At 41.2% G+C, this 25373-nt stretch overlaps 3 protein-coding genes across 5 annotated transcripts; 1 reads left to right on the top strand and 2 right to left on the bottom strand.

Annotated features, from left to right (window-relative positions):
- Positions 1 to 554: 554 nt before the first annotated feature.
- Positions 555 to 6083, bottom strand: zgc:123321 (Protein YIPF5-like). Of its 3 annotated transcripts, XM_035167819.2 has the most exons (7): positions 5997 to 6057; positions 5557 to 5750; positions 4405 to 4527; positions 2333 to 2475; positions 1820 to 1965; positions 1539 to 1720; positions 555 to 975 (listed from the first exon to the last, which is right to left on the bottom strand). In XM_035167819.2, exons 3-7 carry the CDS (start codon positions 4524 to 4526, stop codon positions 813 to 815), a joined length of 756 nt encoding a protein of 251 aa, XP_035023710.1. In that variant the 5' UTR covers position 4527; positions 5557 to 5750; positions 5997 to 6057; the 3' UTR covers positions 555 to 812. The 3 variants fall into 3 exon arrangements, with proteins under 3 accessions (XP_035023710.1, XP_035023709.1, XP_035023711.1); XM_035167818.2 differs by lacking the exon at positions 5557 to 5750 and having other exon boundaries at positions 5997 to 6083; XM_035167820.2 differs by lacking the exons at positions 5557 to 5750; positions 5997 to 6057 and adding an exon at positions 4212 to 4243.
- A 1520-nt stretch (positions 6084 to 7603) lies between these two features.
- lamtor3 (late endosomal/lysosomal adaptor, MAPK and MTOR activator 3) lies at positions 7604 to 12319 on the top strand. The gene is made up of 7 exons (XM_035167822.1): positions 7604 to 7736; positions 7982 to 8017; positions 8413 to 8447; positions 8551 to 8609; positions 9408 to 9541; positions 9935 to 9998; positions 11933 to 12319. The coding sequence occupies exons 2-7, from the start codon at positions 8009 to 8011 to the stop codon at positions 12004 to 12006; spliced, it is 375 nt and encodes a 124-aa protein (XP_035023713.1). The 5' UTR covers positions 7604 to 7736; positions 7982 to 8008; the 3' UTR covers positions 12007 to 12319.
- Positions 12320 to 13449: 1130 nt separating this feature from the next.
- Positions 13450 to 24795, bottom strand: dapp1 (dual adaptor of phosphotyrosine and 3-phosphoinositides). The gene is made up of 9 exons (XM_035167821.1): positions 24696 to 24795; positions 23272 to 23394; positions 22614 to 22747; positions 20701 to 20831; positions 20094 to 20141; positions 18272 to 18334; positions 18018 to 18103; positions 15071 to 15158; positions 13450 to 14198 (listed from the first exon to the last, which is right to left on the bottom strand). Exons 1-9 carry the CDS (start codon positions 24743 to 24745, stop codon positions 14175 to 14177), a joined length of 747 nt encoding a protein of 248 aa, XP_035023712.1. The 5' UTR covers positions 24746 to 24795; the 3' UTR covers positions 13450 to 14174.
- Between the last annotated feature and the right edge of the window lie 578 nt (positions 24796 to 25373).

The raw sequence follows: 25373 nt of genomic DNA, 5'->3' as shown, positions 1-25373 counted from the left end.
TCCAAGCTGATGTTGTGGCTCCCTCTAATGTCTATAGAGGAAATGGCTACTGTAGGATACCATTGTAAACTCCCCAGCTCCTCCGCTCTGCATTCCAAAGTGTCCTTAGGCAAGATACTGAATCCCAAATTCCCCCTGATGGCTTTACCAACAGTGTGTGTAATAAAAATGGTGTGTAATAGAAAAAGTGCTGCACAGAAGTGCTGCATGAATGTGTGGGAATGGGTGAATGTGTCCTGTACTGTAAATCGCTTAGAGATGTCAACAAGACTGCAAAAGCACGATGCAAAGAAATACAGTCCAACTGCTCAGTTAACAACCTGGCTCTGTGTACAATGAACACTGAATATCAGACTCACCTCTGTAGATAACAAGGTAGTCACTTACTGGCATAGCCTACTCATAAGGACAGATATTAAGACTTCACACTTAATGTTTTCTTCCGTGCTCTTCCGTTCTTTCTCCTTGTGAATTGTTGGCTGTTGGACTGTTCAGGTATATGTTGAAAATAGTGGCACATTTTCAATATGAGCATAAAAAAAGAGTGGAAAACATACAGTCAGCACAATGTTTAAATATAACATCATAAATCAATAAAACAAACATCGACAAAGACAAAAAACAGACAAAAAACAGATCAAAGTATATAGAACATTGAGATAAATGCTTTACATTTTTGCCTCATTTATAAGAACACAGAGATCATTCAGTCATCCACATAATGCTCGGTAAATCCCCCTGCAAGGTCTTAACAGACAAATAATACTAATTGTAATAACAATAATAATACTCTGGGTTGTATCTAGTGCCAGTTAAAATACAGCGAGCAGTATAAAGAGTCCGTAGAGCAGGGCACATGGGTAGGCAACCAGCATCTGCTGGCCCTCCATAGCGAGGGTGGAGATGAAGATCTTGGAGGCCGAGAAACTAGACCAACAAATCACTAACAAGGCCAGAACTGTACCCAGCATTCCTCTGTGAAAACAAAAAGAGGGATTAGAAGCATGAAAGGTGGTTGGAAGTCAAACTGTCCTGATTGGCATGGATTCTTAAATGTTAACTGTCTGTTTTCTTTGGTCAGTTCAAACTAAAACTGACCATTTTACTTTAGAACATGTAGGACGAGATGGAGAATATCCCTTGTATGCTGATGGTGTAGGTGGTAATGCTTGTGGCAGCATCGGTGACCTGAAGGCAGTGTGCTAAAGGTGCCGCTAACAGAACTGATAAAGGGGAAATGGTGATAGGCGTTTGAGATGATTGGTGGCTTTGGGTTTATTTTATTGGATGATACTGATGATGACTTTATTGATGCAGATGACAATTGATGCATTGGTCGTCAAATGAAGATCATTAGACGTGGTTGGAGCAGCTAGTTCGGGCCCCTTACATGTGTTACACCAACAATGTTAATAACCAGCATTATTTTGTCAAATCTGTATTGCCAAAGCCACAAATGAATTTTCATGCTCAACCTTTGAGCTTTTAACATCCAACAAGTCAAAAAATAGAAACAGAAAGGAAACACAGCTACTTACTGCAAAGAGTAGAAGACAGCAAATGCAGAGAGGGCCACAATGGGCAGGAGGCAGTAGCCCAGGACACTGGCCACACAACCATAAGACACTGCCACAGTACTCATCAGACTCAGCAGAATGTACACCCCAATGCAGGCTGTGGCACTGATCCCGTATATACAACCAAAGTGGACTTTACCTGCCTGAATCAACCAGAATCAAGAAATACACACACGTTTTAAATCTCACATCTGTACAGTGGTAACGGTTGAGCTGTAGGCAGAACCATACCAGTGACTCACCATCATTAAAAAGACCCCCAGTGTGACGCAGAAGAGGACCGGACCTGTCAGATCAGTCTCATTCATTATGCTGCCATCTGCAGGCTTGAAGGGGTTCAGCACTGTCAGCGTCTTCTGCCAGATGTGATCAAAACTGATGCCAAGTTCTGGACAATGAACAGAAAGCAGGGGGGATTGCTCAATTCACAGAAAACAAATATTTAAAAATCCAATCTTTGTACTCTGTTTGCATGCAACGCAACAAAAGGTCCTCTTGATCATCCAGTAACTCTTTGTGATTGTTACGTTCCAGTGCCATGTGGCTTTTATTTGGAGTTTGAATAGAGGAATGTTGGCTTCACTGATTAGTTGGTTCTCCAGCTGTTTCCAGGGGTAAACACATCTGACCTCTGAATGAACTGAGCATTGCCAGCTAGATTTCAGCTAATCCATATGGGTAGTTATAATGACCCAAAGAAAATGTCTATTTTTCAAGCATACAGGCAATAAGTAAACAAAAGTCTTTTTTTTTACCTTCAAGAAGGGGCGGCTCCTCTTCAAGAGAATCTGTCCCTGTGCCTCCACTAGTACCAGCAGACACGGCAGGATGGTAGAACTGTCCAGTGTACGGTTCCATGGAAGGATCCAGGGCATCTGGCATGGAAGCCTGTTCCCCACTGAAAACCACGAGTTGAATAAAAATGACTCATAAAACCTCACTGATAAGAGTATAAAGACAGCAAGGGGATCATGTTGCTTGTGCAATCAGCTAATATTTCCTAGTTTTAAGGTGTCAACAGTCAGTAAAGTAATCTAAGATACAGTTGGTGTACGGTGTAAATAGAATAAAGTTTTGCATGTTACATGAATACATTTTATAGTATGTTTCGTCCACATCCCCACTGTCATTGGAAAGGAACAACGCCACCTCTACTTCCTTAAGAACCTGAGGAGAGCCAGGCTGACCCAGACCCTCTTTTGCCGGTGCACAGTGGAAAGCATCCCGACTGAATCACAGAGAAATGCCAGCTTCACCTGGAAGGAGCAGAAAGCTCAGCAGCTTCAACAAAATGTCCCAAAGCATCATTGGGACTCAGCTTCTAGCACTTGACGCCATCAAGGCCAGGACAGATCCTTAAACATCACCCGTGACCCAGCCCAGCCTTTCAAAATGCTCCCCTCTGAGAGGAGACACAGGACAATACACACACACACAACATACACCAAGACTGGAAAACATGCAGCTTGTTCCCCAAAGCTGTAACACTGGTGACACTGTCGACCTCCACCAACCCAACTACCCCAGCCCCACAAACTCAAACCACAGCACACACACAAACCCACACCATGTTCCTACCACCCCTTCCAGTGACTCAACTCTCCGTTGCACGATCATACAATCACAACTATCCTATGCTCATGCGTGTCCACTGAATATTTATTTTCATATATATTTATATACCACTTTCTAAATCTGCCATCACAATGTTGTCAATTTGTGCACATATAACTTCAATATGATGGAACAATGCATGGAGGAATTTTCACCAAACTTGGTGTGAATATTACTTGGGATGATATATCCAGATTAGTAACTACAGGTACAGTCCCCTGCATTACAGAACAATATGATTGTTGCATGCATGTACACAGTGAAGCTTATGTTTCACTATGAAGTTTAGTTTGACTATATGCAGAATCCTGCCTGCCTGCCAAAGAAGGTAAAATCTTTATGGATGTCTTAACAACCACTGACATGGGTGGATTTCTTCAGGTGCAGCTGATGATTATTCCGTAAGACAGAGACAGGAGATGGAAGGAGAGTGAGACAATGAGCGATGTCCTCCTTTAATTTCAACACCTTTTGGCCTCAACAATAAAAAATAAATTGTAGATCCTGCAACATATTTAGCAGCATTAACTATAGGATGCTCCAGTGCACACACAAGCAAGACTCTGTGCCTGAGAGGGGGTGGTAGGATTGACAAGTTATCAAGGGGGATGAATTTTAGGTCATTTTGGTTTAAAGGGGATGGCATCCCCCCTCACACCCCCACAAATCACCACCTGACAACAACTGACTGCAAACACTTGAAGAAGAAATAGTGCCCCAGAGTGTGAGCTCTTCCTTTTGTACAAGTCATCACATCAAGACCACAAACACATACCAACGACTGTTGTTATTGTTCTTGCCACAATGGTTTAATCACTAAATACCAAAGATGAATGTGCTCTGTGTGTGTGTGTGTGTGTGTGTGTGTGTGTGTGTGTGTGTGTGTGTGTGTGTGTGTGTGTGTGTGTGTGTCTAATGAGGTTGTGCACATTTCTTTCACCATTGAAATGATTTTGTTTTAAAATTTGAAACCGGCACTCTTTACATCCATGTTTACTAGCTTGCAGTCTTACACTTCACCTCCTTTTCACCATACAATGTGTTAACTTCACCTGTCAAATGACAAAAACAGGGACCCACACATTCAGTAAATACATTGTACCATAATGTTAACGGTGGTCAAAAACTCCACAGGGGAGCTCTGTGAACGAAAGGAGACAGTAATACATAAAAGGCACAACGTATGTGTATCCTCAGAAGTCTGAATACTTACACGCCATAATAATCAGGGCTTGTGGGATCGTAGATATTGTAATAGGCCACAGGTTGACCCTGGTCATCTGTGTAATATCCTGTCTGGTAGAAGTCCTGCTCAAACTGCTCGAAGTCTCCCATGCTAATCAGAGGAACAAAGAAAACAGAAATAGAGGAAGACTCAGTTTGTTTAGAGAGGAAAACACAGGCCTTCGACTGTAAAGCATCTTAATCATCTCACTGTGTATTTAATGTAAAATATATAATCCAGTCTTAGTTGTGTCACCCTTTGAATAACTAGCACAATACTGTCTGTTCCTTCTCATGCATGGTTCTCATTAGAGCCTGTTGTGCAAATGTAAGTCGAGCTTTCCCAAACTGTAACGTTTAGAAACACAAGAGACACGGCACTGCTGCTGTACATAAGGGAAAATACTAGACATGTTTTGCTGTTGCATCTATCCGGTTCGGTGGTTCTTTTCCATGTATAACTTGTTAGCGTCTCTGAAAGTATACAGCCTATGGTGATGCCACAGAGCAGCAATTTTTCTTCTTCTATTTCACTGGTTACTGGTTAAGTCCAAGCTCTTTAAACTCGTTGTCGGTTTCCTTTACAACAGTTTAATGGTGTATTAGGTGAACAATCAGATCACACAAGTGTCTATTTGCTAGAAATCAGTGGCCATTGTATGATGACAACTAACACAAGAACAACATTGGCTTCTTTGTATTTTATTTCTGACTCATGAGCATCAGCAGTTTTTCTTTTCCTCTATCACACGTGCCCATTAAACATTAGAGCTGGGATGGCGAGGACGATAACGTGTATCACTCGATTTGACAGGCTAACAGCGGTTTTATCAATCGAGTTGGCATTGACCAGCTCTGTCTCTTTGCCGAAGTTGTTAGGATAAGGGTTTTTTCATCATGCAGTCGATTTGTATCATACCAGTGTTCACATAATCAAATGGTACACTGAGCCGATTGAGGCTGATCATAGCAAATTTACAGAGAATTGCTGCTGCTGCAAACCAGAATACAATGAGGTGAACAGTCCGTAATCAAGTCTGCACAACAGAGGGTGGAAAACTAAAACCTCTGTCCACCTGAGAGTGTCATGTGAACAAAGAAAGCTGAATGGTGTTTAAAGGTGAGAGAGTCATGGCCGTACTGTTCTGTGCCAGATTTTTTTATAATTCAAGTTTAATATAACATTTCTGTGTGAAGTTTGTCTGTGTGAGTTTTCTCCCGGAACTCTGTCTTCCTCCCAGAGTCCAAAGACCTCCATCCATCCAGAGTCAGTCCTATCTGACACAGACGAGAGGCGGGCTTAACCCTGGACTGGTCACCAGGGTATCTCAGGGCCTACATACAGAGAAACAACCACTCATGCTCTTTCACACCTACAGTCAATTTAGGGTCTATATATCAGTGATAGACTGACTCCAGGCCCCCTGCAACTCTCAAAGGATAGTCTGGGTAGATAATGGAAAACAATTGGTACAGATTTGATAAAGTCTTTCCCTCTGGCTAATGGAAAACCAAAAGTATCAGAGTATTCCTAAATATTAGTAGAGGCCTACAGGCCACACACAACTTCCATACACTCACCTGCCAGACAGTGTAGACGGCTTCCTTCAAGCCACTTCACAGAGTTGTGTGGTGTCAGGGCAGAGAACATGTGCAGTCGGTGAGGATATTCTATTAATAGGTGGTTATATTTGGACTTGGTCTCAGGGATATGACAACTGCCCTGTGCCTCTGCAAGATAGCTGTCTATTGATGTTTCTCTGTTCATCTAAGACAACAGGTTTTGACAAAATAATGTACACGTTATGGTCTAACTGATATGAACACAGTTAACATTAGCTGATGTTTACTGCTGTTCACTTGGCATTGTATTAAAATGTATTTCTATTTTTCTCTTCCCATTCTCTGTCTCTACAAGTTAGTGGGTAAGGGTGAGATTAGAATTTAAACTGGACAGCACAGCAGTTAATACACCACCAGACAAATGTACTTTTAGTCATTACTCTTTCTTCACTTGTTCCTTCTAAAATTCTGTAGGTCTGAGCCAATCAGATTCTAAATGATTCTCAACTTAAAGTACCTGAACTTTCAATCCTGGTACATTTTTTTCAAGCGACTCAAAGGTTCTAACTAAGTGATCTGGAATATAACATTTTCCTCCATAAATTGTTCAAGATTCAATATTTTGATGGATTTACAACTAAGAAGACAAATGCACAAATGTATAAATTTGTATACATTTTTTAGTAATCCATTGTCAAAGTCCCCAACAGAGAACCAAAACAAGCCCTTTATTCTATTGGATGTGATATTAAAACAATTTTTTCGATGCACACACAATCTTTGTTCAAACTGGTTAGAGGGCCGGCCCACATAGGACCTGAACACGATATGTAAAGGGCTTTGGATCCCTCAGCAGGCGCTGGAAGACAAATATATTGGTAACACATCTCTAGAATTACTTGGCCTCCTGCCACAACTAATACTATTTATTTGTCTTCAATGTACTGAGGCTGAGAAAATGATACGCCTATATTTTGTCATAAGACAAGAAAGGACAAGATAAAATAAGATGATATAAGGTGTGTGTGTGCGTGTGTGTATGTTTATATATATATATAAAGAGAGAGAGAGAGATGTAGATATATAGATATAGATATATATGTTGTAGATAAAGAGATAGATATAGATATAGATGTAAATATAGATGTAGATATATAGGTATAGACATAAATGTAGATATAGAGATAGATATAGATATATAGATATATGTAAAAAATATAAATAGATATATAAATATAAATATAGATGTAGATAAAGATGTAGATATATATGTGGATAAAGAGATAGATATCGATGAAGATATATATATGTAGATAAAGAGATAGATATAGATGAAGATATAAATATAGATATAGATATATGTAGATAAAGATAAATATGTAGATGTAGATATATAGATATAGATGATATGGGGCAAAATAATATAAAATAGAATATCAAAAGTTTAAAATAGAAAATAAAATATATATATCTAAATATATATATACACCTAAAGAAAGAAAAAAATGAAAAACAATGGTGCAATTTAAATATAGATGTAGATGTATAGATATAGATGTAGATATGGATGTGAATTTAGAGAGAGAGATATACTGTATGATTTCCGTACGCTGTGTTTGCGTCAGTGCTGACGCTCCTCATCACTTCCTGTGTGGCCGGAAACAAAACAAGTCCGTCATGTGACTCCGTCTGGAGCTTGAGTTTGGTCGAGTATGTGTCTGCTGGTGGTGAAGTCCATTTAAAACGCGTCCAGAGAAGGTAAGTGAGGCTCCCTGCGTCTCTGAGGGGTGTCTTAGTTCGTACACCAGCACGCAGAGGTTAACTCCAGCGGCGGGTTGTTGAATTCAAACAGGAAGTAGCTAAACCTCGCTAGTTGCTAATCGGTTTACACGTTATGCTTGAACTGGTTTCCCACAACCCACAGTTTTATTATCGCACAGTCTGAGTTACTGAGCTGCTCGACTGACTGACATGTTTAATGGAGCCCGTTTTCTCCCTCACAGCTGCTGACACTACAACCCGTGGCCACCATGGCTGATGTGAGTATGTTCCGTCCTTCTCCCTCCTCCTGGTAGCTCGTCCCTCGCCCTGCTCTCACTGACAGAGCCGAACATCACATGCTGCGACTGCACGTGGCATATGTCGCTTATACAACATGTATCTGCAGGGTGGAATGACGGAGGTCGTGTCAGCTTGTTGAATCTCATGTCAGACCCTGTGCTCGTCTCGCTCTGTCATGAGGAGCTGGTCAGACAAACCACAGCTTCAACCTGGAAGATTCTCCAAAGAGATAAAGACTGATGTTTGGTCACCACCTTGTATCTCCACACCTCCCCTCACTGTAGCCCATCTCCTCACTGTGTCTGTCAGTGACCCTCCTACAGGATCTTGCCTTCTTTCTCATTTGTTCTCCAATGTGTTATTTTCTGTGCAGGATTTGAAGAGATACCTGTACAAACAGCTGCAGAGGTGAGTGTAACTTAATGCACACAATGATAAAGCCATGTCTCCCCCCCGGTTAGTGTCTGCATGTTTAGTGTCTGATCGTTGAAATCTGCTGTCCCTCCTTCAGCGTGGAAGGTCTTCATGCTATTGTGGTGACAGACAGGGACGGTGTCCCCGTCATCAAAGGTAACAAACCATTTCAGAATCCTAGAAAATCCCCTTCTTGCCTTTTTCTGTGTTTCCTCTGTCACATTAACACAACTGGTTTGTAAATGTTTTTAATCCCTGTCAAGACATTCACTCACTCATATTGCTTGGCTTCTTCTCTTGTCTTTTTGCTTACTGCAGTGGTCATGTGATACCTGGTTTCCCACTTCATCTTCTAATCATGTTCTCATTAGTTTCATTGTGTATTTGTTAGAATATAGAATGTTTGTCATCAATTCTTTAACCTACACAGCTAAAAAGAAAAAGTGTTTGGTGGAGACTCATTGAATATTTATTCTTTAAATAAATCCCATTTATCCCTTAACATATTAACCAAATGTCATTGTAAGGCTTTTAATCTGAGCCTGGATTCGGTGCAGACTCTGGCTGATTGTAGCTCATGTTTTAAAAAGTAAAATGTTCCACCACATTGAGCTCTGACGCTCCAGTTAATGAGGGAGTTTTGCTGCTCATTGTAGGAACTGTTGGGTTAATTCTGTAAGGTCTGGACCATAATATGTACAGTACCTTGAAATAATGCATATTATGATTTGGCGCTATACAAATAAAATTGAATTGAATACTTATTTGCTATCTTGCTGTACTGTCGATATAAAGTTGGGTATATTGACTGAATATAAATTCAGAACATGGGTATGTAGTTAACATTACTGGAAAGAAAAATAATATATAACTTATATGATACATTTACAGTTACATGACTTATGTTGTGTGGCGCAGAGAGTTGTTGTTAACACCGTTGTTGTGTCACTGCAGTTGCCAATGACAACGCTCCAGTCCACGCTCTGAGGCCGGGCTTCTTGTCCACATTTGCTCTGGCCACAGATCAGGGAAGCAAGCTTGGTCTCTCCAAGAACAAGAGCATCATCTGCTACTACAACACCTACCAGGTCAGACAGCCACCGTGCACTCAGGGTTCCAAGCTTAATACACTGTGATAGATTAGTCTGGTAAATTATTGAAACTTTCAGGTCAGGTTTAACCATCTCACAAACCGACAAAATGTGTTATTATGACTGATAACACATTTGTTTAGAGCTGAAAAAATACTCATCAGCATGTTTATGAGGACTTTCACTCAGAATTAGTTCTGATGTCCTGTGAATTGACTAAACTCCTCAGTGCAACACATGTCCTGTGAAAACCTTCAGTCAAAGATGCTGACACACCACACCACACCAACAGTCAACTGTTAGATGTTGTCACATGGTTATTGGACAAACTTTGCCTGTAATGTTAAAAAGTTTTGAACCTGACATGCTTGCTGTGTCTCTGTTTTACAGATTGTGCAGTTCAATCGATTACCACTGGTCATCAGTTTCATTGCCAGCAGCAGCGCCAACACAGGTACAATCTCTTTCATAAGTCCCTGTTCCCTTCGGTCCACTGCAAAGACACCAGGAGGAATAAATAGGGTTGGCTCAATTCTGGATCTGATTTTCGGCCAGTAATTATTATTAATGAAACAACTGTCAAATGCAACATTTGTGGGAGGGACTTTAAATATAGATGGACAATGCGTCTTTTCTTCCTCCCACTATATAAAAATGTAATCAAAGTATCTCAGATACAGGTGCTTTTGGAGACCGATCCTTTTGGAGACAGATCCTGCACAGTAGTGATGGTGGAGTGGAGCATTATCGAGGTCACACTAATACAACTGCCTGACGCCAATCTCAGTTTGTCTCAGCAGGGTTTTCTGACCTGTGCTGCAGCCAGCCACCAGGGGGCAATCAAATGTTTTGGCTTCACTTTTGGAGGGTACTGAAAACAGAAGGGGCAAAAGTCCCTTTGCTGAAATATCTGTCTACCGTCCATCATGTTAAAGGAAGAACTGAATACAGTGTATTTTGTGAGCAGTGCTACAACTGCTTCACTTTCAGTGCATTATTCACTCAGAAAAATCTGCAATGCATTTGGCTGATACTCTCTGACAAATGAAGTAGAAATAATATTGTTTCTACCTCTGCAGCTGTAGCACAGCCCCCCAGTGAGCAGTCGTGTGCCCTCTCAGCCCGAGGAAATATTTGTCAGGACTGAGTTAATGAGTTTAACAGAGAGGTGACAAAATATGAGCTAGAAGCTTCAGACCCACTCAACAGCACAGTCACATCACATCTCTGTGGTCACAGTGTGAATCTGAGTGCAATGTCTTCATCCACCACCAACACGTGACCCCAACTGTAGAGATCAGTCAACATTCAGACTGGATGCTGTGTCTGTGGATTTACTGAAATTCTGTCTCAATTCAATTTAATTCATATAGTGCCAAATCACAGCATACATTATCCCAAGGCACTTTACATTGTAAGGGCGAGAACTTCAAAATGTAGAGAATATCGTATCTTGTGATTTTCTTAGTTGACAGATAATTTCACCGCAAGTACCAAGTCACTCTTGTGGAGATTTCATTCAGAGCATGTGATTCTTTTCCTGTCAGTTATTCATGGGACTATAAATAACCACAGTACGTCATGTACATTGTGGAGGTGGTGAAGGGGCTATAGTTTCTAAGACAACTCTAACAGTAAATCATGCATAGGGTCATTATGTGAAAGTCAGTGTCTGACTTCTATAAGAAAAAAGACCTCCCATAAAGGTGAACAAACTATAGTACATGCCCACAATCTCTACACAGCAGTCCACTATGGTCTACTTGTCCTGCTATAGCAACTCAACATTAGCTTGTGGCATGCGGCTGAGGGGTAGAGCGGTGGTCCTCCAACCAGAAGGTCGGCAGTTCGATCCCTGTCTTCCCCATTTGGATGCCGAAGTCTCCTTGGGCAAGATGCTGAACCCCAAATTCCCCCTGATGCCTTTACCAACAGTGTCTGTAATAGAAACAAAAAGTGCTGCTAATAGATGCACTGTATGAATGTGTGTTGAAATGGGTGATTGGCAAATTGTACTGTAAAGCGCTTTGAGTGGTCATCAAGACTAGAAAAGCTCTATATAAATACCGACCATTTATTAGGACTAAAGACAAAAAGGAGCGCATCTGTCTGGAGAAAATATAAAAGTCACTGCAGCTGACTCAAATAAGAAGGAAATACCTCAATTAATGATCCAGCTAAAATTTAAATAACATATATTTTAAATACAGTACAATATTTTATATTCAGAATAATATAACAGTATTCTATAGTCAGATGACTTGTGTGTAGAGCTGACACGTTCACCAGAGAACAAGGTCAACGGTTCTTTCCTCCTTGTATTTCTGATGTTTGGCGAGGGCCCATTTGACTGGTAAACTAACAGCAGTCCACGGTGTGTGTCCTCAGGCATCATCATGAGTCTGGAGAAGGAGCTGGCTCCACTAATAGAGGAACTGAGGCAGGTGGTGGAAGTCACATAAGCTCCGACAGGGAGGACAACCCTGAGCAAGATCACCTGCCTGGATCGCATCCTGCTCCCTGGATCTCCCCATCTCTGCTGGTGCATTCACGTCCTGTGGGAAAATCTTGTTTGGAGGTTTTTTTTCACAGTTCAGGATGAACATCTTCAGACCTGACTGCACCATGAGTGAACTTTCCTGTACACACTGTGTCTCTTGACTTGGCTTCCTGCTGTTTTCTGTAGAGTTTAGCTGCTCCTCATTTGCATCTTCACGGCTAAGAGTTTGTATGTCAAATCAATTCTGAATAAATGTTTCATTTTTAGCACCTAAACTGGTTTCCCTGACCTTTTTCATCAAGGTTTTAACGTCAGAATACATATTCCTTATATTGTAGTCTTTAGGGAACCATACAGCATTCACTTGAGAAAAAATAGCTGCTCTGATTTTCTGAATTAGTGAGATTATGTCAGAATTCTGAGAAAAGTTTTCACGAGAAAAAATGTGCATTGATAAGATATCCTTCCTCAAATCCAAAAAGAATCTCAATTTGAGAGCGTTGAAGCAAACATGTCGTGTCTCGTCTGGGTTTGAAACATTAGAAGATTCCTGTATCTTGAATTATTTTGGATGGCATTGTTATTAGTTTGATGGCTTTGTGCTGGCACCTCGAGTCCTTGGCATTGTTCAGATGGGAAGTAAAACGATTTGGAGCTTTTAGAGCAGGACTTTTGAATGAATCCGCTTCTTTTAAGTAAAGGATAATTCCTCCATAGTTTAATTCAGTGACTAATGCAGTTAATTATCCATCTGATGCCTTTCATGCAGCCACACGTATTTCATGAGGTCCTCATCCTGTAATATATGAACATGATGCATCACTCTCTGATAATGTTTGTGTAGCATGTAGTTACATGCATGTTAAATGCAGTTTTAGAGGAGTGACTGCGACTTGAGTCTTTTCATTGTAATCCTTCATTTCCAAATAACTTTCTATGACCATATTCATCAGTCTTAAAGGGACAGTGTGTACGATTCAGGTGAAAGGGATGTAGAGGCAGAAATTGAATATAAAATAATCCTAGTGATGTTTTCACTAGTGTGTTAAATCTAAATTGTAAATTTTGTTTTCTTTACCCTAGAATGGGCCCTTTTATATGAAATACTTTATATTTGCATTAGGAGAGTGTCCTCTCTACGGAGGCCACCATGTTTCTTGGAGTAGCCCAAACTGGACAAACTAAACACCTTTTGAGTTTCTATGACAACTGAAGGCTACCACAGGTTATCTTTCATGTTCAGGAAGGGGAGGGTGAGGTGAGGGGTATTGACCTGCAACATGCAACTTCACCACCAGATGTCACCAATATCATCATGTATGGACACAGGTAAACACACAACTGGTGTTGCATTTTAGGACGGTTGGTAGTGTGAATGAGAAGCAAGGAGGGGCAGGCAGCCAGCCATTTCACAGGTAAAAACTTTATTCAAACAGGACACATAAATGAGAAGCAAAAAACGAAACAAGTTCGTCACTTGGAAATGGAAAGTTAGTGGGGGAAACCTACACAGTGAAGAACCCTGTCGGCCCTCTTTGATTATCACAGGGAGTGAAAAACTCTCGCTGACTGTAGCCAATCAGCCACAGTTCGAGTCAGTCTCCCCTCATCTGGTGCTTTATCATTTTCAGTTGTACCTTGATAAAGCTATCGATAGAATTCCCCCTCTCAAAAGGCAGAATCTAAACATACTAAATATTTCCTTTATTTGGTTTTATTTATGTAAATTAATTGAATCTCATGTCACTTTTTAAATAAACGATGATTCTATGATACAGTATATGTGTTGTTAGTTTTATTAGTAAAGAATAATGCTACACAATAATGCTACATACTGTGCCATGTTAAACATACAGCATTAGTCACAAACAACCTCTGGAGGGATGAAGCAGCCAAGTGAGACCATAAACAGGAGACTCATCAAAAATGAAGCCTCTTTATATCTTGAAGCAAAATGCAGTCATGTCCAAGCTGTTGGCCTCCAGTCAGTACACTCAGGGAAACATGTCCCAGCGTTTTACAGGCTATAGTTTCCCCCTCACTCTTGAACAGTGTTCTTTATTGTTCATCTAGCTCATCCTTCATCAAGGTGAGGCTTCTCTCCATCGTCTGCGCTCCCACTGACGGCAGTCATCGACCTTTTCTTAACTGGGACTGCAGACAGGAAAGAGAAAGGGTCACTGCCGGCTGCAAAAGTCAGAATGCAACAAAACTCATCCTTTCAATCAAGTATTTCTTTTTCCAATTTTAGGCCAATGCCAAGTAAATCAAATTGCTGCAACCATCGATTCCACTGAGTTCAAGTCATCCTCTTTATTGGGTTGAATAAATGTAGGCCGACCTCTGAGATTCCCCTTAACTCAATCAAATATTTAAGAAGAAGAAAAAGAAGAAGAGTGAATTGTACAGGGTTGCCCACACATCCGTATATTAGATACCTGAGCTTTCAATTAACTTCATCATCAAAAGCTGTACTTAAATGAATGGGATTGATTCCTCTGTGGGGTGTGAACCCCTGTCCACCTGAATCAGTGTTTCTGAGACTGTCATTGCAAAGTTAAAAGATCTACTTATTTAGCTCATGCTTGTCATATTTCTAAAAATGCCTTGATTTTCTTGATTTCCATGGAGGGGCTCTTTCAGATTCAAACTGCTCTGTAAACCAGCAGCTTTTAAACCAGCAGTGAATCAGTGGTTTAAGTGGTTTTCAGTAATAAGGAAGTGGGTGAGTATTGACTTATTACTCACATTCAATTTGTTAGTATTGCTTAAAGTAAAACTTCTGCCTCCAACACATGGATCCATTACATTGTATTACTGAGTCATGAGATGTTGCAACACGATGCTTTCCCTCAACCCGCCTTGTCTTCTTCAACTGAAACTCAATTGGTGGTTTTCTTGTTCCCCAGAATGATTTTCAACAACCCCCATGAAAATGAGCAGTTAAGAATGGCATTTAATCAATAGTTTGATTTACTGGTGAAAAGCCTGGACGGTGTAAAAACATCCAGTCTGAGCAACCTCACCAGTTTCCACCTCAGAATCTTGATCCACTCGTCGCCCTCCACAGCCGACTTTGAACAAAGATAAAATGTCCTCTCGGGAAACACCAGGCTGTCGACACACAGAAGAGGAAGGAAGGGAGACTTCTACATTACAATTGTACGCACACAAGTTGTGTATTTGCAATTTAAAGTGTTGACACAGATGAAACTTCAACTCCATCATTGGCCTTTTGAGTATGAGGAGAGCTGTGTCTCAATTCGGGGGCCCAAATGTGGCCGACAAATGTGTTCTTCAACCCCCGAGCAAAGGAGGCTCCACCAGGTGGATCCTTTCTGGTCCAACATATCCCATGATTCATTGCGCTTCTGTAACGACCTGTTTTTCAGATTAGCTATGGCGGCAAAAATCAAGTTGAAAACATCAGAATAATTCATTTTTAAATGTAACTACTCAACCAAACAACTAATATTAACTAATAGTGTTAAAAAAAAAATCTTATTTCAAAGTTTTGAATCAACTGAAAAACGTTTTCGTCCATAGATCTGTTGCTAGGCGACAACTGTAAGGGCGGAACAAGCTGGTGACGCACTGAGAAGACCAGACAGTCTCATTTCAGTTTGGCTGATGCGGCCTATGTAGCCAATGAAGGATGCAAAGGATGGCGTAGGCTGCGTAGACCGGGTCCTCTGAAGGACGCGGCCCCTGAAGTGAGGGCTCTTCCGGCTGTGTGCTGGTTCAACACAACACAGTCCTGAGACTGACAGCAGTAGAGAAGAAGAGAGAAGATGCAGCAGTTTATCTGGGAAATGATCACATTCCTGCTGCATAAAGTGAGAAGGAGAGGAAACTGAATCAAAAGTAAAATCAGTAAGGCTGTCAAGTGGTTGTAATCTCTGCCTCTCTCCAGCTCGTGTGCACTTCTCCTTCCCTGTTTCCTTCTGTTTTTCAGCAGCTCAAACTTCCCCTTTTTCAAACAACCCCAACGATTTTTCTGCCACGGGGAAGTCCAGCTCAGAAAGTAACATTCAGTGTGGCCCCAGACTGGAGGCTAATGTCAAATCTGTATAAATATGTATATTTACATATTGTTAGTGTCATCTTCACATTCCATATCCCATACACGTTGGGTTATCACTCTATCATATCATATATGTTTAATGTCATTCATGTAAGTTAAATAGATATAATGCTGAGGTTTAATGATTCAATTATGCATTATAAAGTGTCCAAAGTTTCTGTATATTCATCTTCTAAATCCGCTTGTATGAAGCCTATCAGTTGCAAGAATGTATCTGTTTTGTGAAAGCCAACACATTTGACAGCTTCACTTCAGCTCCATCAATTGTCACTGCCAACACTGAACAACCTAGAACATCATAATCGTCACATAAGAGAAAAAGAGCCAGTTGGGATTTCATTGTCAGTGGTTTTGCTGCTTTTTAAAAGTGTCAAGGAGGAAACACATTGGGCCACATTCACTAACATGTGCGCAGAAATATCCTTACTCTCCGTAAAAAAAAAAAGTGCATGTGCAAAATCGCCTCCGGATTCATGACAACCGATTTTGTTCTCATCACCTTGCGTATGTTTGTGAATCATCACCTCCCACCTCCTGTCCCAGTTGTGCTGGTTTTTCTTGTGTGGAGCTGAGCGGTGATGAACAAAGGACTACCAAGCTACCAGTGCCTCCAGCTAATTAGCCAAATGACAAAAAACAGTATAGTCAACTTGTGTCTTTCTTATGTACACGCATGTGCTACTAATGTAATAGGGTATGGCATTCAGGGCATTCATTTAGGGGAGACACTACATGTGAATACAGTCAATTATAGGCCAACTGTTACATTTTAAAATGAATATTCTGATATACTTTATTGTAACTAAGTAAACTCTCAACTGGTATAGTTGGAGAATATGACAATAAATGATGAGGATGAAAAGGTGTGAATTTCATGGTAATTTCATACATTTGGTCAATGCATTAGTAAATTAAATTATTGGTGTCTATTAAAGACCTTTTTTTTTTAGAGTTTTAACATATTATGCATTTGGTTAAAAGGGTGTGTGTTTACATTTTCTAGGACAGCCGGGCATTCATTTGTGCGTATGCATGGTCTGAGGAAGTTCTGAATTTGTTTGTACTCTGTGAACAAATTTAGGTAAGAAAATATTGATGAATCCCACATTTGTGCGTCAAACGTAGCCACGGTTTAAGCACGGATCTGTGCGTACGCACTGTTTGTGAACGAGGCCCAATCATTGACGGCTGCAGAAGTACAGGTGCAGCAACAATTCACAGATATTTTCCAAGAACACAACACAACTATAAAAAGGACAGGAGGCGTAACGCATTTAAGGTGAGTGACTGTGTGTGGAGCATGTGTGTTTAATCTCAGGTGATAGGTCTAGTCTAGGGTCATATGTTAATGAGTCCTGGCGCGTTCAGATTTGAGCTGGAGAAAATTGCCTGTAACGGGTTTGGGTGGGTGCAGGTTAGCAAAAATGGATTCTTCAGTGCAGGGCTCTGTTATCTGCATTATTACACATTGCTGTGGCGCCGTCTCTTAGAGAAGCCTGATGTACTGTAAATCAACCTCTCATACCTTTATTATCTTCGTTCAAATGATCATATTCCTATGATGTCTATTCCCAAAAAAGTGCTACTCCACACAAAACCAAAACTTTGGTGTTTTGACAGGCACGGTTTGTGATTTGAAAATGAACAAAACTTAGCCATGATAGCAAACATAGGGTTTAACACAAGTTGAATCACTAGAATTGTCCTTCAATTCTATATTCTGATAAATCTATTACATGGTGTGTTGGCCTAAGCCTCTTCTTTGCCTCTACTCTTGTTACTTAATTAGAAATGGCTCCAGTTGAATGATGAAACACTCCTGAGGTTAGATTTCCAACCCCCTGATAGTACGTCGTCTCAGTGCTGATCGATGACTGACCATCACTTACCAGAAGCAGTTGACTCTGTCCTGAGTATAGTCAAACTGGACTGCAGAGCAGGCTCTCAGATCCAGGGTTCGAATGGGCTCCTCACCCTGCAACACAGACACACAACAGCTTTAACGTACACACAATCCCGAACTGTCTGGTGTGACGATAGAAACAGGTGACACTAAACACAATATCTTCCAGCCACATCCTGTACTCACAAATCCAAAAAAGGCAAATTAAGCAGACCCTGTTTCGAAGCTGAACAGACTCACCATTTTGTCTTTGAAGTACTTGAGTTCATATCTGTTGAGTGTGAACCATCTCTGCTTCCAGTTCTGCAAAAAAAGATTGATATGTCCGAGTATGTTAAATGTCACTCCACTCACTGCACTGTGTTCAAACACTGTGAATCAGTTCAGTTACAGCAGCAAGAACAAGTAAGTGAACCCTTTTAAACAGCTGTGTTTATTTACAAATGTGTCTTAAAATGCCATCAGATCTTCATCTACGAGACGATCCTAAACCAACACATTCTATTTGAACTAATAATACACAAATCCTTATATTGTTCATATAACATCAGATTGTTCTAATGACACAGAAAAAAGCTAAGCTCCAGCCAATGAAAGAAGATGTGTGTGTGTGTGTGTGTGTGTGTGTGTGTGTGTGTGTGTGTGTGTGTGTGTGTGTGTGTGTGTGTGTGTGTGTGTGTGATCGAGCTTCTCATACATTTTGAACCACACCTCACAAAAAAATTGATGCTCAGCAGTTGTTGATTTGTTTAACAATGGAAAGTGGAGTTTAGATTTCCATCAGTCCACGTTTTGACAAACTGTAAATAGAGAGGATTTAGTTCTGTGGCTACCCTCCACAGAGGTTTCCCAGGTGAGTGGACAGCTAAATCCACAGACACAAATAACATATTCATTGAGGTAAAATAAAAGCCCAGAGTAACAGCTAAAGGCTCAAAGGAATTACTGGACTTAACATCTCAATTCATAAGTCGACCATTCACAAATCCTGGTTCATGGCTGCATGGAGCACTGTAGTTAGAACCCACAGTGTGTTTGACATGTGTGGACAAACCATAAGGGTACAGGAAAAATGTTGAAACGTAGGTTGAATTGTTTGAGAAGAATATGCAGCACAGCGTATTCATTTGTGGCCACATGTGTTCCAGACCACCTTTGAATGTGGTCTGAGTGATTGAATCTCAAGTAGGTCCTTCCCTGGGTGTTTTCACACCTACAGTTAGGCTGTTCATTGTGATAGAATCCCTCAGGACGTACACTGATACCTGACCAGTGTTATGGAAGTTTCCTGGAAGCTGGTGAAAGGAGAACTCAGGCAGGAGCTGATGTCTTATGCAGAAGGTTTTAATGTAGACTCGATGCATCAAGGAGACCAGAAGGTGGAACAATATACAAACGCTAACAGAGTAACATGAGCAATTGTCACCCCCAAGTCTGAAGATGTCTTCCACAGCATCCCCATATATCTTCCTCTGCTTGCGTCACCCATTCTAACAACACATCCATAAAAGGCTAGAATTGCTGTCACTCTCTTACATGTGGGTGTTTGCATCCTATTGGATAGTTAAGCCTAAAGTATGTATACCTAAATCACATTGTGTCCTTACGTCTTGCCACTGGTGAAATACCCAAAAGAGTTAGAGATGGTGCCTCTCTGTCTGGGCATCTGAGTTAGATATGAAAGTACCTGAGCATAGACACTACAATGTACTGTTGGTTGGCCCTTTGTCTATAACCTGACCTTGGTCACTGCAAAGAGAGAGAAGGGAGTATGTGTGGAATGAGGCTCTCTATATTCTCCTAATGGTGTACAGATGTAAGATGTCTCATGTAATGTGTGAGGATGGTAAAAAATTCCTCACCAACCAGAGCATTGGGTAAAGATCAGATCCCATTTTATGAACATTTAATGCAGAAAATCAGTTCATTCCAATGGGTTCGCATCATTTTTAATACCACTGTGGAAATCCTTTGGCTGCAGTCACAGGAAGTAAAAGATTCCCTGTGAAACGGTGCCGTGTACTCTACAATGTGGTGTACGTCACTGTTCCACTGCACTCACCTTTACAAATGCTCCCTGTTTCACCAGATAGCCTTCCTTCGTGCCCAGCTGAAAAGACATGCATGTTACCAGGTGGCTACTGGATATTTATGGTTTAATACAAATTGGATTTGGGGCAAACACATCTTCATTCAAGAGCCACTCATTGGCCTCTGGCCTTCATGTTAAGGAGGGAAAAAAATAACATCCGTGTTTCCAGCAAAAAAAAGCCCATGTTACTCAAACTGACAGCGACTGTGTGGGCTGATGCTGATTGGCACATGTTTGGTTACAACACCGTAAAGACGGGTGACGCAATTATTTTTCTACTGTTGTCAGCAAATGTTCAGTTCACAAAAGATTTTCCATGTTTCCATTACTTATTTGGAAAGAGGTAAATAGCCACAATACTAGTTATTGCCGAAAGCAGTAGCGTTACAGTAACACATTACATCACTGGTCAGAGCTCAACTCCATTCGCTGGTCAAGACTGAAAGATGTGGTTGGTGCCCTGATAGTCACCTGATAAACGCAATTACTACTGAACTGAAATGCCCACGGTTACAACAAAACTATGGTACAGTAATAAAACTTTATTTTCATAGGCGTGTGGGGGTGGGCGTCTTACAGATGGTGCATTCGCCACAAGGTCTTTTTCTGTGCGGCCCGTCTGTATGGCTGTGTGGACTCTCACGGACTCGTAGATGGACGGCTCCTCCACACGCCACGGGTACGGACACTTCAGCACAATCAGGGTTCCTGGGTGAGAAGCAGAGGGGAGGTTACAGGCCGGACTATTATTATAATCGATTCATTAAAAAAAACATTTTAAGCTTAGTACATATGTTCACACCTGGCATTGAAATGCGTTTCCTGAATGTTCCTCCTGTGACCACTTCCCTGCTCTACATGCAAATGAACACGTATGCCATTTGTGTTAGTTAAGACCATATTATGTTGTTTTGAGCCAGTCGGAGTTTACAGATCAGTCCGATGATATTGTTTGTGTGTGTCTGTGTTGGCATGAGGGAGAGAGAGAGAAGTCAGGAGGTGCTGAATGAATCTTGTGCAGCTGCATTGAAGAAAGATCGAAGAACAGTATCAGTCACGATGTCGTGGTCAGTGTTGATATTTTGTATATGTGCACAGATAAGAGTGGAAATCGGTTCAGTTCATAGTGAAACTGCAGCAGGTCAGAGGGCATCAGGTGAGTAGGAGGTCCTACATATGTGGCCCAGGACACATTCGCCATCACACTGCTCAAAGAATGTGGACAGATGTGGCCCAGACCAACTCCAAATGTGGTCGTGATAAGAATAAATCCAATCTGAGTGCGTTCACATCTGTACGCATGTTAATACCCGGTGGGTACGGGGCCAATCCCAACAGAGGAACAGATAACTGGGCCTCAGTAGAAGCTACGGGCAGATGAGTACTGATCTAGAAGCTGAACCAAGTAGCTTGGTGCCAAACCATGCAGGTCATTAAGTCCATGAAAGTCAACAGCAGTATTTAAAAATCTATTCTTAAACACTGATAAAGGGAAGTTAATACAGGGGAGATATGATCATGCTTACGAGATCTAGTTTGCAGGCTGCATTTAGAACACCATGAAGCAGAGCAGTCATGGTTTGGTGAAGGTACGCAAACACAGCATTTCAATAATCCAGGCAAGAGGTAATACAATCATGAATCACTCTCTGAAAATCATTTAAAGAAATGGATTGATTCAATTCTAGAAATAACATAAGAAATATAGTATTCTTTTAACATGAGAATCCAAAGTGAGGTTCTTGTCTAAGATCAAACCACAGTTTTTAGCAGTGGATCCCACACGCTGCGTGACAGAGCAGAGGGCAGGCACACACACTGTGTATAAAGAGGGATGATGCATCTTCTCTTCCCTATATAAATGAAGCCAAACTGCCCTGATACGAATGTTGCCATCTTGTGCCGAAGACATCATTTGGGGCGCAAGTCAGTCGCACAAGTCACTCATGACGTCTTAGCCCGTTTGTATGGCATCAAATATCTCATTAAAACCAAAATGATCAGAAACATGGAACAATTGGACATAGATCAGTGTGATGAGAACAAGCAAAAGAATTGTTTGATAAGGTGACTTTTTAATTTGTCTGTTTCCCATTCACTAACATAGAGGGGGCGGGGTTTATGACCTATAGTGCAGCCAGCCACCAGGGGGTGATTGAGATGCTTTGGCTTCCCTTTTGGGGAGCAGTCATGTTGTCCATCTTGATTTACTGGATCTGGATTTTTTGTATTCCTGACACATCCTTACTTTAGAACATTTCAGACTGCTGCCTATTTCTACTTGAGTTGTAGTTACAGAGTTGTGTTGGAAGAAGTGAGCTCTAGGACACCTTTACTATGAAAATACTGAACCACAGATTTTGCATTGGCCTTATAGTATCTAAAATAAGCATCAACTGAGGGGAGCCAAAAGGGCATTGTGCTGTTTTATTACATACACTGGTAACATGCAGTAAAGTGCAGCCAGTGAGGATCGGAAGTTCTGCGTACCTGAGTCACTGCCCAGCAGAGGCTGGTTGGCGAAGTGGTAGACAAAGTCTTGAAGGTTTGCAAACTCGTTGAAGCCGAACACGTAGCTGCTGTCTTTGCGCATCACGTGAAAATGTTTGACAGAATCCTTCGCCCTGAAAAAAACATTTCATGTTGCACTGTCAAGGTCAACGACTTGGTCTGCACAGAAATCTTAGAAAACTTGCTACAGGGAGACATTTCCACTGGGAGGAACATCAGAGATGATCCATCACTAAATATCCATCTTCAGAATTTCAGAGATGAGAGATACAAGCCAAAGGTTGTAATTATGTTTTCTTATTATTTCTGAACAAGCAGCCATACGTGATTTTTTCCTAAATAATGAACAGCCCCCAAGTGTCAACATGCTGATCGGAACTGCTTGATCAAAGAAAAGAATAAACGCATTTATGAATCTGATCAGGTATGGACTGCTGACTTCTGGTACTGGACAGTTTTCGGTACTTGTTCTAACATACACATTGAAGTATTAGGGTTCTGTAGCCAACCCTGGATTAATAAAACCAGATAAGTCACCACAGATTTTAGTACTTTAAAGTAGGTTCATCAGTTCAACTAATCAAGACAATGGTGCAAGTCTTTCAGTTAGAATAACAGTGTTGTAGAAGAAACTGACCTGACGGACAGGGAGAAGCAGTCTATTCCCTCATTGCTGTTTCTCAGGAGATAACTTCCATCAGTGCCATTGGATAAGAGAAGAGCCTCTGCAGCGTGGCGGGACAAGTCATGGTGGTACCACCTTCAACAGAGAAAAGAAGAAACAACTATACCTCAATACCGTGGTGAGCTGAGGAGCCATATTGATCAGTTTTAAGTGATCATTGTCTTCATGTCTCATTCCCTCCATTATGAAATAATACACCAGCATGATCGAGTAGTTTGAAACCAAAACAGTGTCTCTGAAATCCAAGTCCAATACACCGCCTCCCTGTTCTTCTCTTTCTGCGCTGCAATAGGTGTTCCTGTTTCCCCACTGGTAGTAACATAAATCGTTGCCTAAAATAACGTAGACGAATTGACCTCAGATCAAATCTCACAGTGCTGCACAGGTGCAAAGGAAACCAGTGAACGGATGTGAAAGCTCAATATTTGCATCAAGAGTGACTGAGAGTGAGTAAAGACAAATCTCTTAGAAAACAAACACAAAATTCAAAGAAGGATCTTATTACCTGAATACTTTTTCGGTCAGATTTTATTATTTCACACCCCACACTGAAAAATGTCTAAAGCCCAAACACGAAGACTAGTGTCACCTTGTGAATCTAATTTATGTAGATAAGACTAACACAAAAAAAACCAAAATGCCTCCCAAACGTATTACGTCAGTGAATCCTGGCTTTCTGCCCGGCCTCACGGATACAAAATAAACACTCTTTAAAGCAAACCCCTGCTCTATGCATCTGCACATTTTAAGTCACAGAGCAAAGACTTCCAAATCACTGAAACCGCTCTGTGTCAATACAACTGGTCCAGTTACTGTGACGACCCCCTCGTCCCTCACCAGGACACTAGATGTCCCTGTGCTTCGTTCCCCTGAGCTGTGGGTGGAGGGGACGTCAGCTGCATCAGTGCACACCTGGGCCGGTGTGGTCTGCCTCTGAAAGCATCGCTTCAAGATTCAAGAATTTACAAGTTTTCAAGAGACTTCATTGGTGCTCCGCTCTCTCTCAGGGATGAGGTTGGCTCTAGTTTTCATACAGTAGCTTATCGAATTCTTTTCCCTGCCCTAATCAGATTGAATAGGTCACACGATAAACCAGTTCAACATCCTTCCTGAGAGAGGAACTGAGCTGTTAAACGCTGCGCTTTTGACAGAAAATAATTAACAGATTGCCAAGAATATAAATACGGTCGTCTATTGCCCTGGAAGACAGAGGTTAGTCCTCTGCTTTCCTCTCGATATAAGTCCTAAAAGGCCTTTATTCATACATGTAAGTAACATGTTTAAATACGTCAACGGGAGCTTGTGGTGACTTGTTATTTTCCAACATCAGGAGAAAGGCAGCGTGGAGCTTTCAAATCAAATCATCAGTGCCTTACCCCAAAGTCCCCAGTTCGTCGCTCGTGTCTTCATCACTGTAGAAGCTCATCTCTGCAGGAACGACCGTCCGACTGCAGCAGCCATGCAGAAGTGAAAGCTGTCAGCTCAAATAAGACACGCCTAAGAGGAAATACGCTTTACCAAACCCTGTTTGTTATATTGTTGTTTTCTCTCTGCATTTTCATGCTCATGACAAATCACTCAAACAGCCAGTGTGATCATTCCTGCAGCACAAGTCACCCAGCTAGAAAAACACGATCTGAAGATAGACTGGTGTTTTACTCTGCGCTGCGCATGGCTCAGGGAAAAGTGTTGTTTTCAATGTTCTGGATTAATGATCAAAACATTTATTGTAAGCACATGGAATGTATTTCATAAATGTATTCCATCAAGTGACGTCAGTTCCGTTTCCCAACATTACAAAATGCTGCCAAGCCAATTGGCACTTTGAGTTCATTATTATTTAAAGCAATAATGTGGGATATAATAAAGTCAACTGGACGATGTAGCTTCTATGGCTAATAATAACAGTGCTGGGCCTCAGCAGGCTGTCATACAGAGACACTGGGTGTTTTCCTGTATTTCTGCTGGACTTGATCTGGGCATTTAATGGAGAAGTGTGGGGTTTTGTGTGGAAGTGCCGGCTCAGGCTGGTTATCATATTACAAAACACTTCA

This window comes from Hippoglossus stenolepis, chromosome 10 (genome assembly GCF_022539355.2).
Source record: "Hippoglossus stenolepis isolate QCI-W04-F060 chromosome 10, HSTE1.2, whole genome shotgun sequence".
Lineage (NCBI taxonomy): Eukaryota > Metazoa > Chordata > Actinopteri > Pleuronectiformes > Pleuronectidae > Hippoglossus > Hippoglossus stenolepis.
This window is presented reverse-complemented; position numbering and strand designations above follow the sequence as displayed.

Excerpts from the sequence above, each read along its gene's own strand:
- dapp1 (XM_035167821.1), bottom strand. The coding sequence starts at position 24,745 with ATGAGCTTCTACAGTGATGAAGACACGAGCGACGAACTGGGGACTTTG. Across the intron at positions 20,832-22,613 it reads TCTGCTGGGCAGTGACTCAG|GAACCCTGATTGTGCTGAAG; the intron begins GTACGCAGAACT and ends CTTCTCACCCAG. Across the intron at positions 18,104-18,271 it reads AGTACTTCAAAGACAAAATG|GGTGAGGAGCCCATTCGAAC; the intron begins GTGAGTCTGTTC and ends TCTGTGTTGCAG.
- zgc:123321 (XM_035167818.2), bottom strand. The coding sequence starts at position 4,526 with ATGGGAGACTTCGAGCAGTTTGAGCAGGACTTCTACCAGACAGGATAT. Across the intron at positions 2,476-4,404 it reads AGCCCTGATTATTATGGCGT|TGGGGAACAGGCTTCCATGC; the intron begins GTAAGTATTCAG and ends CGTGGTTTTCAG. Across the intron at positions 1,721-1,819 it reads TGGGGGTCTTTTTAATGATG|GCAGGTAAAGTCCACTTTGG; the intron begins GTGAGTCACTGG and ends TGGTTGATTCAG.
- lamtor3 (XM_035167822.1), top strand. Across the intron at positions 8,610-9,407 it reads CGGTGTCCCCGTCATCAAAG|TTGCCAATGACAACGCTCCA; the intron begins GTAACAAACCAT and ends GTGTCACTGCAG. Across the intron at positions 9,999-11,932 it reads CAGCAGCAGCGCCAACACAG|GCATCATCATGAGTCTGGAG; the intron begins GTACAATCTCTT and ends GTGTGTCCTCAG.